This window comes from Odocoileus virginianus, chromosome 10 (genome assembly GCF_023699985.2).
Source record: "Odocoileus virginianus isolate 20LAN1187 ecotype Illinois chromosome 10, Ovbor_1.2, whole genome shotgun sequence".
Taxonomy (NCBI): Eukaryota; Metazoa; Chordata; class Mammalia; order Artiodactyla; family Cervidae; genus Odocoileus; species Odocoileus virginianus.
Genome location: NC_069683.1, coordinates 57,374,115 through 57,390,396, shown reverse-complemented (window position 1 = coordinate 57,390,396; position 16,282 = coordinate 57,374,115). Strand labels below are relative to the sequence as shown.

Genomic DNA, 16,282 nt, shown 5'->3' with positions numbered 1-16,282 from the left:
CCTGGACTGGCGATTCTTTTCACATATGATAATTTACTTGTTTCAATGCATCTCCCATATCATCCCGCTCTCGCCCTCTCCCACCGAGTCCAAAAGACTGTTCAATACATCTGTGTCTCTTTTGCTATCTCCCGTACAGGGTTATCGTTACCATCTTTCTAAATTCCATATATATGCGTACTGCCTTTTGAAAACGCACAGGCTGATTGCTGTAGAGAAAAGGCCCAGTGGCGAAGAGCTTACCGAAACGCCTTCAGACAAGGAATTTCACTGGGTTTAAAAGACGCGGATCAAAATGTCATTCCCCTTGATTCCCGTCCAAGGCCAACTCTCCCAGTCCTTCTGCTCACAACAGCACCCATCAAACTGCATCACCTGCCTTGTTCTCTGCTCAGCAGTCTCCCTCACTGGACTGTAACTCCCTCCAGTCTCCACATCCCCTAAACCCTATACTTCCCTTCTTTCAACAAGTGTTTGTTCACCCTTCACTGAGTTGGGGCCAAGCCTCAAGCAAGGAACCAGGAGTTGCACGCAGCAGCGGGAGTCAGAGTTGAGGCTGGTGGGTGAGCATCACTCCAGTCAGAAACTGCTGTCCCCTGTAACTGATGGGGGTTGATTGGTCTTGAATGCTCCTCGCTCCTCAGATGCTGGAAGTTGGATCTGGGGAAAGACTGGCAAGGACCCTGGTATCGGGAAGTCACTGTCTACCTTTCTCTTCCCACCATTTTGATCTTGGATAGACAACAGTAAGTTTCAGTGTCCTGAAGAGAGATCTTAGTTCCCTGCGCAGGAAATGAACCAGGGTAACCTAGATGAAAACCAGGAATCCTATCTACTAGCCCACCAGGAAGAAATAGACGTAAGTGCTCATGCTCATAGAGGTAGAAAGGACAGCGGACCCATGCCCCCGCCTCCCAGCACCTTCTGGACTTCCTGTTAGGTAGGAATGATAAATCTCCTACTTCATTTAGTGAAGCCACTTAGTCGTGTGGGATTCTTTGAGACCCCATGGACTGTAGCCTGCCAGCCTCCTCCGTCCATGGGATTTTCCAGGCAAGAATACTGGAGGGGGCTACCATTTCCTTCCTCAGGGGAAACGTCCCAGCCTGGGGATCAACCCTGGTCTTCCCCACTGCGGGCTGACTACCATCTGAGCCACCAGGGAAGCCCAGGAGCTAGAAGCTAAAAGCAAAGTGACTCTTACCCTAATCTGAAAGTTTCAAGGAGGTAAAAACTAAAAAAGGTACAAAGTTCATTATTAAAGACACAGCATAAGTGGGAGAGCCCACAGAGAAGGAGTTTATTTAAGTCAGAAACTAGGCAGAAATATACACCCGAAGAGAAAAGGTATGGGCATCCTCTCTAATGAGTAAATAGGTAAAGTAAATACACACATAGGGCAGTCCTTCTGTCTTTATTGTTTAGTCACTAAGTCTGACGTTTTGCAATCGCATGGGCTACAGCACATCAGGTGTCCCTGTCTTCACCATCTCCCAGGAGCTTGCTCAAACTCATGTCCATTGAGTCAGTGATGCCATCCAACCATCTCATCCTCTGTCACTCCGTTCTCCTGAGCTCAGTCTTTCCCATCATCAGGGTCTTTTCCAATGAGTTGGTTCTTCGCATCAGGTGGCCAAAGTATTGTAGCTTCAGCTTCAGCATCAGTCCTTCCAGTGGATATTCAGGGTTGATTTCCTTTAGGATTGACTGGTTTAAGCTTGCAGTCCAAAGGGCTCTCAAGTTTCTTCTCCAGCCCCACAATTTGAAAGCATCAATTCTTTGGTGCTCAGCCTTCTTTATGGTCTAATTCTCACATCTGTCCATGACTACTGGAAAAATCATAGCTTTGACTATGGACCTTTGTTGAGGTGATATCTCTGCTTTTTAATATGCTGTCTGGGTTGGTCATAGCTTTTCTTCCAAGGAGCAAGAATCTTTTAATTTCATGGCTGCAGTCACAATCCCCAGTGATTTTGTAATCCAAGAAAATAAAGTCTGCCACTGTTTCTATTTTTTTTCCATCTATTTTTCATGAAGTGACAGGGAGACCTGGCATGCTGCAGTCCATGGGCTTGCAAAGAGTCAGACACCAATGAGTGACTGAATTGAACTGAACTGATGGGACTGGATGCTGTGATCTTAGTCTTCTGAATGTTGAGTGTTAAGCAAGCTTTTCACTCTCCTCTTTCACCTTCATCAAGAAGCCCTTTAGTTCCTCTTCACTTTGTGCCGTTATAGTGGTATTATCTGCATATCTGAGGTTATTGATATTTCTCCTCAGAAACTTGATTCCAGCTTGTGATTCTTGTAACCTGACATTTTGCATGATGTACTCTACATACAAGTTAAACAAGCAGGGTGACAATATACAGCCTGACGTACTCCTTTCTAGATTTGGAACCAGTCTATTGTTCCATGACAAGTTCTAACTGTTGCTTCTTGACCTGCATGCACACAGGTTTCTCAGGGTCTTGGTTCACTTTTGGCCAATTATCTTGTTTCTTCACTCCTAGCTGGCCCTAGGATCCTCCCCAACATGTGTGTGCAACTTTTTACTGAGATGGATCCTACCTCAGAAGCCTGTGGGTGCATGTCCACATACTATGGGGTGGTTCTGCCTCCCTTTTTGACCCCCAAGGAGCCTTCCTGCACATGTGCAGACAGGGAAGTTTTCCTTGACTTCAGGAGTAGTCACATTATCTCTTTATTCTAGCAGCACTCTGCTTTTGCCATCAGCTTTGTCCTTGGAGTGTCTGGGTGAGACCAAAGCTTTAATTTTACTTCACTTTACAAATCCCAGCTGACTGGCCCAGGGGCCCATCCATCTCCTATCTCAATTTTATCTATATTAGTTAATCATTTGTCCTTCTTTTATCTGCTTATGGTTTTAATCTATTCAAAGGAAAGAAAGTTCTTCACAGGCTGTGTGAGCCTGGAGAACCTCATGTCTTGGTATGGACACAGGATTTCTGCTGGCAGTTTCTTAATCCAGAGTTGCCAGAATCAGGCCTGAGAAGCCACCTGTTCATCTCCTGGTTTTAACTGGGCTGCTCAGCATTCTTGCTATGACTAAGGTTTACCAGGGCAAAATCCTTACCATATTTTCCCCAGTCCTCTTAACCTGCTTTAGGAATGCTGAGCAGAATTTGTAGACAGTGTTCTTTATACTTTGGAAATTTTTTTAGGAACTGGTGGTAAATCACTGATAAATTGTAGTGCTAAAGCATAGCATTACTTGGCATTACTTTCACTGCTAAATTTTATTCTGTGGGAGTGTCTGTGTACTTTAAATGGAAAGCTCTGTTCTGCTCTAGCTATCACTTAAAAAGTTGTTTGGAACACATTTTGTTTGCATTCTTTCAAAATACTAAAGTTTTTTTTTTTTTTTTTTCCAGAGAAATAATCTGAGAGTTAGCTGGTACTGGATGATAATAAAATATGGCTTAATAAATTCTATAACACATGATAACACCTGGTATTTTTGAGAACAGACCAGAGAAGTCATATAATTGTATCTGAACACTTGTTTAGCTGTATTGTATCCCTACCAACCTGTTTTCTTTCTCATCCTCTCATATCTTAAAAAGTATATTTCACATCATCCAATGCCTTGACTAGATTCTTTATAATAAATCAAATTTCACTCACTCAACAAACATTTATTCAATGCCTACTATGTTATAGACATCATACTTTGATGTCACAGCTCCTGTGGTTCACTGCACAAAGAGGCAATGGACAAAGAGGCAATGTAAATAGTGTTACAGGTGCTAAAATCCTTGGATGTCAAGGACTGTATAGTGTCTAGGATTTTCCTATGTGAGCTTCCCTGGTGGCTCAGTGGTAAAAAGAAAAAAAAAAAAAAAAAAAACTGCCTGTCAATGCAGGAGACACAGGTTCGATCCCTGGTTGGGAAGATCTCCTAGAGAAGGAAATGGCAACCCACTCCAGTATTCTTGCCTGGAGAATCCCATGGACAGAGGAGCCTGGTGGGCCACAGTCCTTGGGATTGCAAGAGCTGGACACAATTTAGCAACTAAACAACAACAGCATATTTCATATAAAGATGCTAACCCCAGTACCTCAAAATATTACTGTATTTGGAGATAAGTGGGCCCTAAACCAATCTAACTGCTGTTCTAAGAAGAGGAAATTTGGGCACACAGACACCAGGAATGCTTGTGTACAGAAGAAAGACCATGTGAGGATGCCGTGAGAAGGTAGCCATCTGCAGTCCAAGGAGAGAGGGGTCAGGAGAAATCAAATTTGTCAACATATTGATCGTGGACTTCTAGCCTCCAAAACTGTGAGAAAATAAATTATTTTATCTAAGCCAATCAGTTTGTGAAATTTTGCTATGGCAACCCTAGCAAACAAATACCTCTCCCACTACCTTCCCATAGCCAGCCCCCCACCCCGCCGCCCCCAGCCACCCACAAAGGTCCTATAGGGACAATGCAAAATGCCTATCATAGATGCCTGAAGTGACTTGCATTACAAGAGATACACTCTAAGTTTAAGGGCTTACCATTTTTAGGGTAGAGGTAATTAAGTCTGCCCTTTGTCAGTGAGGAGATGTTATCTCATCCCTCTTGTGTTTGATGGGTACGTACACACCCTGAAAAATGGCATGAGTAAATAATGGTCAAGAACTTACATGCTTGGCATACCCAGCAACAAATGTTCAGGTATGTCCAGGGCCCTTGGGAGATTGCCTCTACCAATCTGTATGAGGTAGCCTCATACTCATACCACTGTATGAGGTCCAGTTAACCCAACCTTGAGAGATGCTTTCTGAAAGAGATGACATCCCTGCTGATCATGAAGATGGTCATCTATGTTAATCTATTTTTATCATGAAGGTCAGATAAGAATCTGCTGCAAAAAGAAGGGGAGAAGGCCATTCCAGGTTGGAAAAGGATTATATTGTCTACAACTAAAAACCCTAGCTGATCTAATGCATTTTAAATTTTAATAAAGGACAGTAAAAATATTTTGAATAAAATACTGCTCATATTCAAGCTGATAACACTCTCTTGTCCTTGGTAGAGAGATGACTTTGGGTTCCTTTTCTAGAACAGGTAAAGATTAATACAAATCTACTCATTTGTTTAGCAGGAATTAACATTTCAACATTAACATTTCAATGCATGTCTAACATTTCAACTGGAAAGATCTGCGTATATTTCCACTTATCTTAAGTACTACTGGGAAGTAGATGACCCAACACCACTGGGCTTCCTCTTCCTTGACAAATATGACAACTCTTAGAGAAAAATGCCAGACCTGCCTCATTGCTTCTCTCTTATGCAGCTTATGCAGCCAGGTACACTGACCTCCGTTTGTTGGTTGATTGCCTTTTGGTACAAATGGAAGGAGAGAGAGGAGTCATTTTCTAAAACCACTTAAATGGGTGATCTTATTCAATATCCACCAGAAAAATTTGTTGGAATACTTTTGTCCATCCCACTCCCCTTTTTATATTTTTCCGGAAACTTTCACACTTAAAAACAATCATTTGAGAATGGGAATAAAAGCAAAGTCAAACAATGAATCCATTTAAATCATTTATTTCAACACCGGCATTGTTTTAAATTTGTACCTTGTCTTGTAACATATTTCATACCCGGAGAAGAAGTTTGATAGCAAGTACATAAAAGGATTATTTGACAACATTTTAAACAATAGTGCTTAAGGCTTATTATATGTTTCAGAAACACAGAAATGCCAGTCACAAAGAGCCTCAAAGTAAAATATTCACATATTTACACTATACATTTAAATTGGATATTCTGAAGTATTATTACTATTACTAACAATAAACTCTTAGCAATAAGGCCTCTTTAACCTTCTGGCATTCAATGGACTATATAACTTTTATATAGGTGTGGATTTTCCAATTTGATACCTATCTTCACCATAAACTTAAGTGGACTTTCATCAACCCTAGGACAGGCATAGGCACCCATGTACTTCCTATACAAAGTAGTTTTTATTAGCTTATCATCAGCCAAAACCTTATTAGTAGCTGTTGGAGTTTTATTAATAGCAATGTATTGACAATGTTAGGGTGTAAATTATTTAGAGGGAAGTCTCTGAATATTAATCTCATTGAGTCTTACTTTAAATGGAGTTTACACATAAAATTTATGGTTGTATAAGTCTATTATTTAAATGAACTAGTAATTTACCAGGTAATTATTCATATTGATTCCCTCATTACTGACTTCATTTATATGAATATTTACTTTAATGATGATTATATATTAGAAAGCAAGTTGAGTATAAAAAATGACTAGTATAAATTACTATAGCTATACCAAAAATGAATATTAAAAAAGCAGCACTTTTTATGTTAAAATACATAGATATTTGCTATACTTCTTTAATGAAGTGTTTTATAAAGGTATAAAACTTTATGGAAGGTGCTATTTTCATAAATTTTCTGTTTTCTTGATTCTTGAGCCACACGAACAAGCAAATATTACAAACGGTGCAAGTGAGCACTGGCCATCAATTACCTTTAAATTCAGGTGTTAGATTCTAGTACAGAGAATCAGGGCCCGAAAGTAGTTGTTTAGCCTGATCTTAACTTACCTAACCTCTGATAAAGGCTAAATTCAGTGAAAAATAAGCTAACTTCATTTCACCTTTTGTAACATATACGTAGGCTCAGAGTGTTTACCGAAATAGAACTTGCAAGCTGATCATTTGAAAAACCAAGAATCTTAATATTAAAATATTAACTTTTAATATTTTAAAATAGAAAACATAGGTTATGATTTATGAAGTTTTAATTAAATAATCAGATAAATAGAAAAAGGAAGGTAGAATTTACAAACATACATGAACAAAAAATAAAATGTTACCTATGCGTTACCATACAAATTTAAATGGAAATATTTAGGAACAGTTCATTTAAAATTCTACTGCCAGTCTTTTTGAGAATTGGTCAGAACTGGTCAGAACTTGAAGTTTAAGACAATTTATAGGTTTAAGAAATAGCTTTCATGTAGTTACCTCATTTTCATCAGTTTTGAGTTTCATGGGAAAAATGTAAACTAGCTCTGGCATTTAGCTTCTAGACTAGGCCATATTTGCGAGGATAATAACAATGTGGTCCTTTCTTGCATTTCTATCAGTTCCAGATCTCAGTACATTTTCCCAACTCCTATCATTATCCTTAACTTCTATGGATGAAACAGACCAGGTGAGAAAAATGAAAACAAAATTAGGCCAGGAAGCAAATATAGACCCAACAAGATACAATCCATTCATGTTGACCCCCACAATACTAAGAACCATGATGGTATGTTTTCTGTAGTTCTATCAGGTTAGCTTCGCAGCTGCCTGTTCATTGGTCTTCCTGATCGCTGCTGCTGCTGCTAAGTTGCTTCAGTCGTGTCCAACACTGTGTGGCCCTATAGACGGCAGCCCACCAGGCTCCCCCGTCCCTGGGATTCTCCAGGCAAGAACACAAGAGAAATCTCCAGAAGTTCTGCATGGCAAATTAAAGAGTTAGGAAAGCCAAGTTATCAGTGGGTATGACAAGCTATTTAGTCTTGATAAAATTATTGAAGGAATCATTGTGACAAGCCTTTAGAAGCTCTGCCTTCTAACTTCTAAGGGTTTGGAAAATCTGCCAAAGAAGGCTGTGAGCCTCAAGGTGTCAGATCTAACATGATAGTACTTTAGGGACTTGACCAAGGCTATCGCTTGTGACTAAAATGTCTCACATGGAAAAAAGCTTTCTATCCTGCAAATAAAGAAAACTTTTACATGGATGGTTCTGTGGAAATGGGGAAAAGCAGAAACAAATCAACAACAAGAAAAACAAGACAAAACAGTTGCTGAAAGAGCTGCATTAAGGATGTCAATCTCATGAAGGGATGTCTGCTTATCTCCACCCCACAGATATGTTCCCTTCCTGAGCAGAAATTCTGTGGCTAAGCCACCCTCTGTACCATCCTAGAAACTATTTCAAATGAATTCCTTTGCCAATGGTCTGCATAGTCAAAGCTATGGTTTTTCCAGTAGCCATATACGGATGTGAGAGTTGGACCATAAAGAAGGCTGAATGCCAAAGAACTGATGCTTTCAAATTGTGGTGCTGGAGAAGACTCTTGAGGGTTCCTTGGACTGCAAGAAGATCAAACCAGTCAATCCTAAAGAAAACCAACCCTGAATGTTCACTGGAAGGACTGATGCTGAAGCTGAAGCTCCAATACTTTGGTCACCTGATGTGAAGAACTGACTCATTGGAAAAGACCCTGATGCTAGGAAAGATTGAGGGCAAGAGGGGAAGGGGGTGACAGAGGATGAGATGGTTGGATAGAATCACTGATTCAGTGGACATGAGTTTGGGCAAACTCCAGGAGATAGTGAAGGACAGGGAATTCTGACATGCTACAGTCCATGTGGTCGCAAAGAGCTGGACACGACTGAACAACAACAATGTTCTTTGGCTTACTAGAGATTCACTTCTTAACAATAAGCACTTCAAATATGTGCCTCCCTTCTCCACTATGGATAAAACAGGATTTCCTTATGGAAATCCCCTGATCTTTGTTCAAGAAAAAAAAAAAAAAAAAAAACCCAAACTCTAAATCTTCTAAAGGTTGATGAGTCAAACAGGATAGTAATACTTACTCCATTGTTATCATCCCTACATTTTATTTAACAATCATGAATATGGAGTGTGGACTGGAAGATGCAATATAGAGATTTGCTGTTGTGCTGGGATTGGAAAGGTGAAAGAAAGTTAGGGGGATGTAGAGCAGACAGACAAAACTGGATCGTGAATTAAGAGATTAATTTGGGGCTGAGTGGCAGAAGACCAAGCATATATACAGAGGAAGAAAACACTAAACAAGAATTTACTGCTCTAGGATTCAGGATGTCTATACATGGGGTGGGAGGAGGGGAAGTGAATTTGGATTGTTTCACAGCAGCTATTGCCCAGACTAGATTTTTTTAGTATCTGTCCTTTCCATAGACATACATATTTACACTTTATTTACATTATAAACTTTTGGTGAAAAGGTTATACATTTCATTGAAAAAGGCTCACAGTTCTGACTCTTTGTCATTTTCATCCAAGTAGTATTCGTCATCCGTGGTCGTGTCTGTGTCACAATCTGAGTCCACTGGATCCTCTTCATAGATATTAAGTGGCGCGCTTAGAGATAAGCCATCCTCTGGCCTCTGGTTACTAGGAGAATTTGAAGTCGATGACTCTGTTGGGTTAGCAGGGTTAATTACATCATCTTTCAGGAAGCCAGGGTTCTTAAGAAAACTTGGTTTCCATAATCTCCCTTGTGTGAGTGACCTCTTTACATTCTCCAAGAAAGCCAGCTGTTGTTCTTTCCCAAAAATCCCATAGTCAATAGGCCTGGATATAGATGTTGCGGACCTAGGGCCCATTTTTGTCCTGCTGTTGTTCAGAGCCCAACTTTCATTTTCACCACAGGAGGGAAGTTCAGAAAAAGATTTAAATCTTCGACTGTACCCGCTGTTGTTAGAGAATTCATTCCCAAGGGTCAGTCTACTCAGGACATCATCAATAGAAGTGCTTTCAGAAAAATGGCGCTCTCTGACTTTTGGAGGATGACTTATTCGTAGTATATCACCATGTACATTGACGCTTTTTAAGCTCTCTGAACGATAGGGGTGTGGCTGACTTTCACACTCCAGAAATGAAGCACTGCTTTGTCCTTGCTGACAACTGGTCAGTGGGACACACACCGTAGATTTCTCCACAGGCTCGAGTTGAAAAGGGGGTTTCAACTTCCTCTGATGGTCAGGGAAGTCTGCTTCCCTGAGGCTGATCAACGTGGGTTGGGCCAGGGCTCCTGATTCTCTTTCCAAAATCGGAGCTACTGTTACATCCTCAGAGTTCTCACACTTTGGTTGTGATTCTGAGATATTTTCAAACTCGTTTTGATGTGGTTGCGAAATGTTGTTGGACTTGTGATTGCTTAAGGATGTACAAGCTTCTCTATTGGATATTGCAGTAAGCTGGAGAGGGTTCTCGGATTTCTCCACATTTATGCCATCATTACTTAACCTGCTTTCATCTGTGGTTCCTGTGGACTTTAAAGGAGGCTCAAGGGACAGTGGGTTGCATTCTGGTGTGCCAAGGGAGAAACTGCTAAAGCCAGAACTGTTCCCACTTTGGGGAAAGATAGTAGCTACATGTCTTCTAGGGTATAAATCTTTAGCTGGAAATTTTCTGCTGACTTTGGACATAACTGCCAATCCGTTTTTAACTGGAGATCTGCTTTTCCCTTTTTCTAGGTCAGCCAAGCTTTTTTTACTTTTATTACTTCCTTCAGGAAGTGAACGTTGATTCCATGCCAACTTCTGCATTTCATCTTTAGCCTTGCTCTGCGTTGTATTTACCTCCTGTCTTCTTTTAAGTAGTTCTCTGGGTTCAGACTGTGAACTGTCTAAATCTTGTTCACTTGAACAAGTCTCATCAAGCTGTAGTTTACTCAAGGCTGGAGTAAGAGCAAAGACTTGGCTTTCTGAGTCAGAAAGTGGTTTCTCAGAGTTTGGGGGGAAATCTTCTCTAATTTCCCCTCTGACTATCCTAGGCTGCAATCCATTGGAGCTCTCCTCTGTAACTGTGCCTGTGATATCTTTTTGAAGACTTCCAGTAGCTGTAATGGCTGTATCACTACCTGTATGCTCCCCAGAACTTCTTATGATGTGGGAGTTTTCAACATTCTCTTCTGAATGGGCTGGGAGGTTAGAAAAACCACTGTCATCTGATTTAATGGATTGTGGACAAGTTTCAGATTTCTCCCTTGTAACTTTTTTTTCCTGAAGCGTTGGTGAAGTAAACACAGTTTCACTTTGCAATTTTTTCTCATTCTCTTTCCTGCTTTGTGAATCAGGTGGAGGTGTTTTAGCCAAGTTGTATGGGGAAATTTCTCCAGTTTTAGGTTCTTGTTTATGAAGAGAAACATCTGCTTCAATAGAAGCCATTTCCTGTAATGTAGATTCTGAGGACTCAACACTTGGTAATTGTAAAACAGTCATATTTTCAGTGATGTGAGAAGGATGGCTGGTCTCCTGAGCAGAGGTATCTTTAGACAAAGGTGTTCCTGACTGGCCTTGCGCAGGACAATTCAGTTGGTCTTTTTCTAAAGCATTAGATGTTTTAATCCCCACTTTAGTTGATTCTGTAAGTGAATCGATGTCTTGTGTATACTTTTGAAGAAGGTCACAGAATTTTTTGCTGTGCTTCCTTGGTAGAGTATAATATATTGAAACCACCTCAAGACACTTCACATTATCTTCATCACCAGAAACAGAAAACATACTCGTAGTCTTAAATTTATGTAAAGTTTTCCCAGTTTCTTGTCCTGACATATCTGAAGAAAAAGGTAAAGGGTGTTCATTTGGATGGGAAAATATGCCTGTCTTGGAGGCAGAAATTTTACCATTCTTTTCAGTACATTCTTGTATGTATTCCTCCTGGTGGTGTTTCTTGCTTAAAGAACATTCACAAACAGACGAGTCACTTCCCAGAGGGTTAATGAGTCTCTCCCAAGGCCTCAGTGTTATAGTAGAAGTATCTGTATCAGAAATCAAGCATTTTTCTCTTTCATCTCTTCCAGGTGAGGCATAAAGCACTTCTGAAGGACATGACACAGCCCTCTTGATGAGGACTGGAAGTGGCCCCTTTCTAACAGAAGCAGATCCAATGTTCATCTTCTTTGTCATCCCTTCTGTGGCTTCAAGTGCTACTGAGACTGAGTCCGAAACGACTTTGGAACATTCGCTCTCTGATTCACAAGGACTGGGACTGGATTTTTTTGATGTGTACTTTCCTATTGGATCTTCCACATCATTTTTGATTGGTAATGCAACTGGCTCGTTCCTAAACAAAGAAGGCATAGTCGTACTTTCAGGCTTCCTGTTACCAATGAGAAAAACGGCTGATTTTCTCGGTAAAGTACAATAAATCTCATGATGCTCAGGAGACCTGGAATTGCTCTGAGTTCCCTCAGTGAGAGTGTTGCTTTCACTTGTAGGCACTGATCTACTTTCTGTTTTGCTTAATGTTTCGATGTAGGATATGCGTTGTCTTATTTTTCCTTTTCCCTTTCCACCCCTGAAAAGAGGTTGTGACGGGCATTTGACAACATTAACCTCTTCATTATGTACAGGTGCACCATTATCATTACTCGTTTGGTTTTCTAAGTGACTTAGGGAAAACTGACTATTTTGGTTCTTGTAACCATTGTCTTCTCTTTCTCCCAGAGATGGATCTTTACTTGAAGCACATTTCCAGAACACTGTGGTAGAAGGAATTACCAGAGCATCAAGGCCAGAATCATTTGATGGTGAGGAATCTGGTAGTGCTGCTGAAGACAGATCTAAAGAATTATGGGGCATGTTTTGATCAGCATCTGACTTGCTGCAGTTGCTAGAATAAGTCGTGATACATTGTTCTCCCTTGGTATCTAAAGGAGCAAGCTTTTCTGGAGACTGTGGGCGTTGATTATCAGTATGTTCAGAACTCCCGTGGTTATTTTTAACAATGCTTGAAATATTTTCATTACTTACTGTTAACTCCTGGTGACAAACTTGATTTGGGCTGAGAAAAAGTGATGTTGTTCTGCTTTCCTGAATGAAAGGAAGGGAAGTTGCTGAGTCAAGTTTTCTGTTCCCAGTATAACTCTTAGCTTTTTTCAGTTCATTGGCTTTATGAATTTTGGAGGTATCTCTCCTGGAAATGACTCCAGGCAACCTTTTTGAACTTACTGTGGTAGATGCACTAAAAACAAATCTGTTGCTCTTGTCTGAGTCCTGGGAAAGGGGATTTTGAACATCAGGTAAAGGGTTAGAAATTATTGTCTGTGAAACAAGTTGGGGTATTTCACCTGTCATGTTTGGCTGGTCTATCTTGTTTATTTTTTTGTCTTTTTCCAAAACAGATGCCTTCAAGTCTTTCTCATTACTTACTTCTGTGACCAAGACATTGGCTTGGCTTTCAGTCGGAGGCAGAGAATCAACTGAAACATTGTTGGTCACAGTGACTTCTGTATAGTTTCTGATTGGAAGAGAGGCCGGCTTAACTTTCTGCAAAGTGACTGTGGGAATCTGAAAGTTAGGACTCTGAGAATTCCCTCTGTCATCAGGAATATGCAGGAAGGTACTTCTGAACGGGGATGCTAGAGTTTGAGCAATTCCAAATGAGTAAGGTTCTTTGTTTACATGTACTTCCATAGGAGAACATTCTAACCCACCAGATTTCATGTGATAGCTTGCACCAGTCATGGAACATACATTGGCTGGGCTGAAATGAGTAGACTGGTTCCCATTACCTTGTGACACCTCCATGCTCTCCAGTATGGATGTCTGAGAATCAAGCTGCCAGGGGTGTGGTATCTGTTGGTTTCTGGAAATATTTGTTCTGTAACCAGGAGAAAATGACCCCCAGTGATGAGAAGGAACACTATGGCCATGCCCAGCTAGTGCACTGTTTACTTCAGTAGAGATCATTTCAAAGTCTCTGTCAGAAGAAGTAAATGGTTTCCTGCTTTGATGAAAGCCAGAAGAAGAATGTTCTTCCTGTTGGCCCCAAAAAGGATTTTGTCCAAATCTCTGTCCCCTGCTCCGTCCAAAGGTATTGCTAAAGAAAGACCCAGTAAATGGGTTATCTTCATGGTAGAATGGCATATTTTCTGAGTTCTCAAATGGGTCAGGATTCATTGCATTATCTATGGGAACATTTAAGCCAACACTTTGGTAAACACTCTGTGAATGGTAAAATTCATATCTCCTATTCTCCTGGAAACACCTGGGATACATATACTGGTCAGCAGGGTCAATTTCCATTGGTGATGGTGCCTCCAGGAATTCTTCCTGGTTCTGCCTATCTCTAGAAGAATCTGATCTATTCCATATGATAGATGATAAAGGAGTTCTCTTTGGGCTCTGTTGGTGGCTTGGTGATATAAACCCAGTCTTATTCTGAGTTGTGGCTGGAAAATATAAGCTTCTTGCTTTGAAATATCCTGTAGCTGATGAGGCTGATTGTTGCCTGCTGTCGAAACACAGAGAAGTACTACCAAAAGTGTTCTTTTGCACATAATCTTCTTTTAAAACTCTGGGTTCCCTTGTCCTATACATATCATAGATTGTCCTTGTTCTAGGAGAAAAGGTTTTGAAACCTTCCCTAGGGGTTCCTGGTCTTAAGACATCATAGATAGACATATTAGAAGTTTCATTATAGCAATTTTTGTGCCTTCCTGTGATATGATTGTATTTGCTCCCACTGGAGTAAAAACGACTGAACTGTGTCCTTGATCCAATGTTGAGAGGTGTTCTGGTATTCACTGAGCTTGGAGATTGTTCCTGAGCCAGTTTGCTATCCAAATCATCTAAAACTAAAAGGAGAATATATGTCATTTTTTTTTTTGTAAAAGATTTTACAGTCTAATAATATTTTGAATTGTTGAAGGCCCTTATTGAAGAAGCATAATCACTTATAATTTTTAGATCATATCATCCTAAATGTTATGACATTAACTGATTATGTCTTTAAGATAGTTTGACTCTTACAAGGCTGCAATGGAAGTTTCTTTTTCATACTTTTTCAAAGTTTACCTTCCATAATGCCTTCAAAACATTAAGCTACTTTTTTTTTCACCTAACAAGGATTGTAATCATGATTTCTTTTAATGCAACTTTTGTGTCACTAGATAGCTATAATGTTTCCAACTGTGTTTACCTCAGGGGATTGTAAAAGAAATGAAAGTCTATAAATAATATGTGAGTTGTACTTATCTGTACATTACTGCCAAAAGTTTGGCACCCAATTTATAAACATACATATAATTGGATGAATTTAAGCAATATGTAAAAATTTAAGTTCTATGAAATACTATCAAATGATATACTAATGGTAGATTGCTTCCCCTGAAAAAAATATGACCCAATAGATATTTATATGTGTCTGTCAGGTACAGTTCTAAGCACTAAAGAGATTAACTTATTAAATCCTCACATAATCTTGCAAGTTTAGTAGTTACTATTCTCATTTTATAAATGAGGAAACTGAGGAATGAAGAAATTAAGTAAGTTGCCCAGCATATACAGCTAGTAAGCGAATCCAGGCAGCCTGTCTCCTGAGTCCATACATGCAACCGCTGTGCCACAAAAGTTCACTTTTCATTTTTTCTTTTAATGAACTAAAGATGATTTCACTATGAGCTCATTATGTTACAAGGATGTGAAGTTGCTGTTGTCAGACAATGTTTACTTTTCTCTCAGTAGCAAGGTCAGAGAGCGGTATGTAAGTCAGGCCCAGTGACCTCCCTATAATTCCAAGGACCTAGGCCAACCCAAGACCCAGGGCTAGTGTTTACTAGGACCACTGTCTCTGTGACCTCAGATAAGTCACAGGGTATTTTCACCAGGTTGGTACTTCCTTGAATTGTTTATTGAATCATATTTGACATCTTTTCCTCAATAAAAACCTGGTAGAATTTAAACAGAATCAAAATCTCTTAAAGTTTTAAGATCCCCTAAGACCTATCTTATATATTTCATCATATTCATGTTACAATAAATGAGTAGATGTGCATTTTGAAGAAATATTCATCAAAAAATAAAATCTGCCGTGAGAAATAAGCTATGGAAGTTATTTAAACTGTTGAAGAAGTTTTTTGTTTACAGACTCTTTCCTTCTGACTTACATAAAATGTTTCACTCTGTTGCCATTAAAAATTGTAATTTTAACTTTTCAATGACAGAGAAAATGAGGTGTATCAGTATCTGAGTGAATGTAAGTGAGATGTACTTATAATATGCCAATTATTTTAGGACAGGTATTGAAGAAGTTTTTGGTATCCACTTGGATTTTCTCTACCCTATTTTATATGTTAGTTGGTACTGTTAAGTTTTCATAGGCAGCAAAAGAACTAGTCCTGAGCATTAAATATCTGTAACTAAGCAGTTCTTTAGGGAATCATCTTGTTAATGCTTTAATGAAAAACAATTAGTTTTTCCCTGTCCCTAAATAACTTACTCACTACATCCACAGATAAAAAAAGTAATGTCAATATATAAGGCAGGGCAAAAGGAAAAGAAAAAAAAACCTTCATAAATCTGTCTTTTAAACAAATTATAATGAAATCTCTGATTTCTGTTTTCTCTTTCAACTTGTTTATAGTATTTTTTCCTCATTAAAGTCTTTTGCTGACTACAAAAATATGTTGTTATAATAGAAAATACAGGAAAGTATAACAAAAGAGGTAAAATCACC

The 16,282-nt window shown here is 39.4% G+C and overlaps 1 protein-coding gene across 4 annotated transcripts in view; it reads right to left on the bottom strand.

Annotated features, from left to right (window-relative positions):
* Window positions 1-5,554: 5,554 nt before the first annotated feature.
* EXPH5 (exophilin 5) overlaps window positions 5,555-16,282 on the bottom strand; it is a 95,824-nt gene continuing 85,096 nt past the window's right edge. For all 4 annotated transcript variants that reach the window (XM_070473626.1, XM_070473627.1, XM_070473628.1 and 1 more), the window contains one exon: window positions 5,555-14,402. In XM_070473626.1, coding sequence (XP_070329727.1) covers window positions 9,067-14,402 — 5,336 coding nt within the window. In that variant the 3' untranslated portion in view covers window positions 5,555-9,066. The remainder of the gene's footprint in view (window positions 14,403-16,282) is intronic.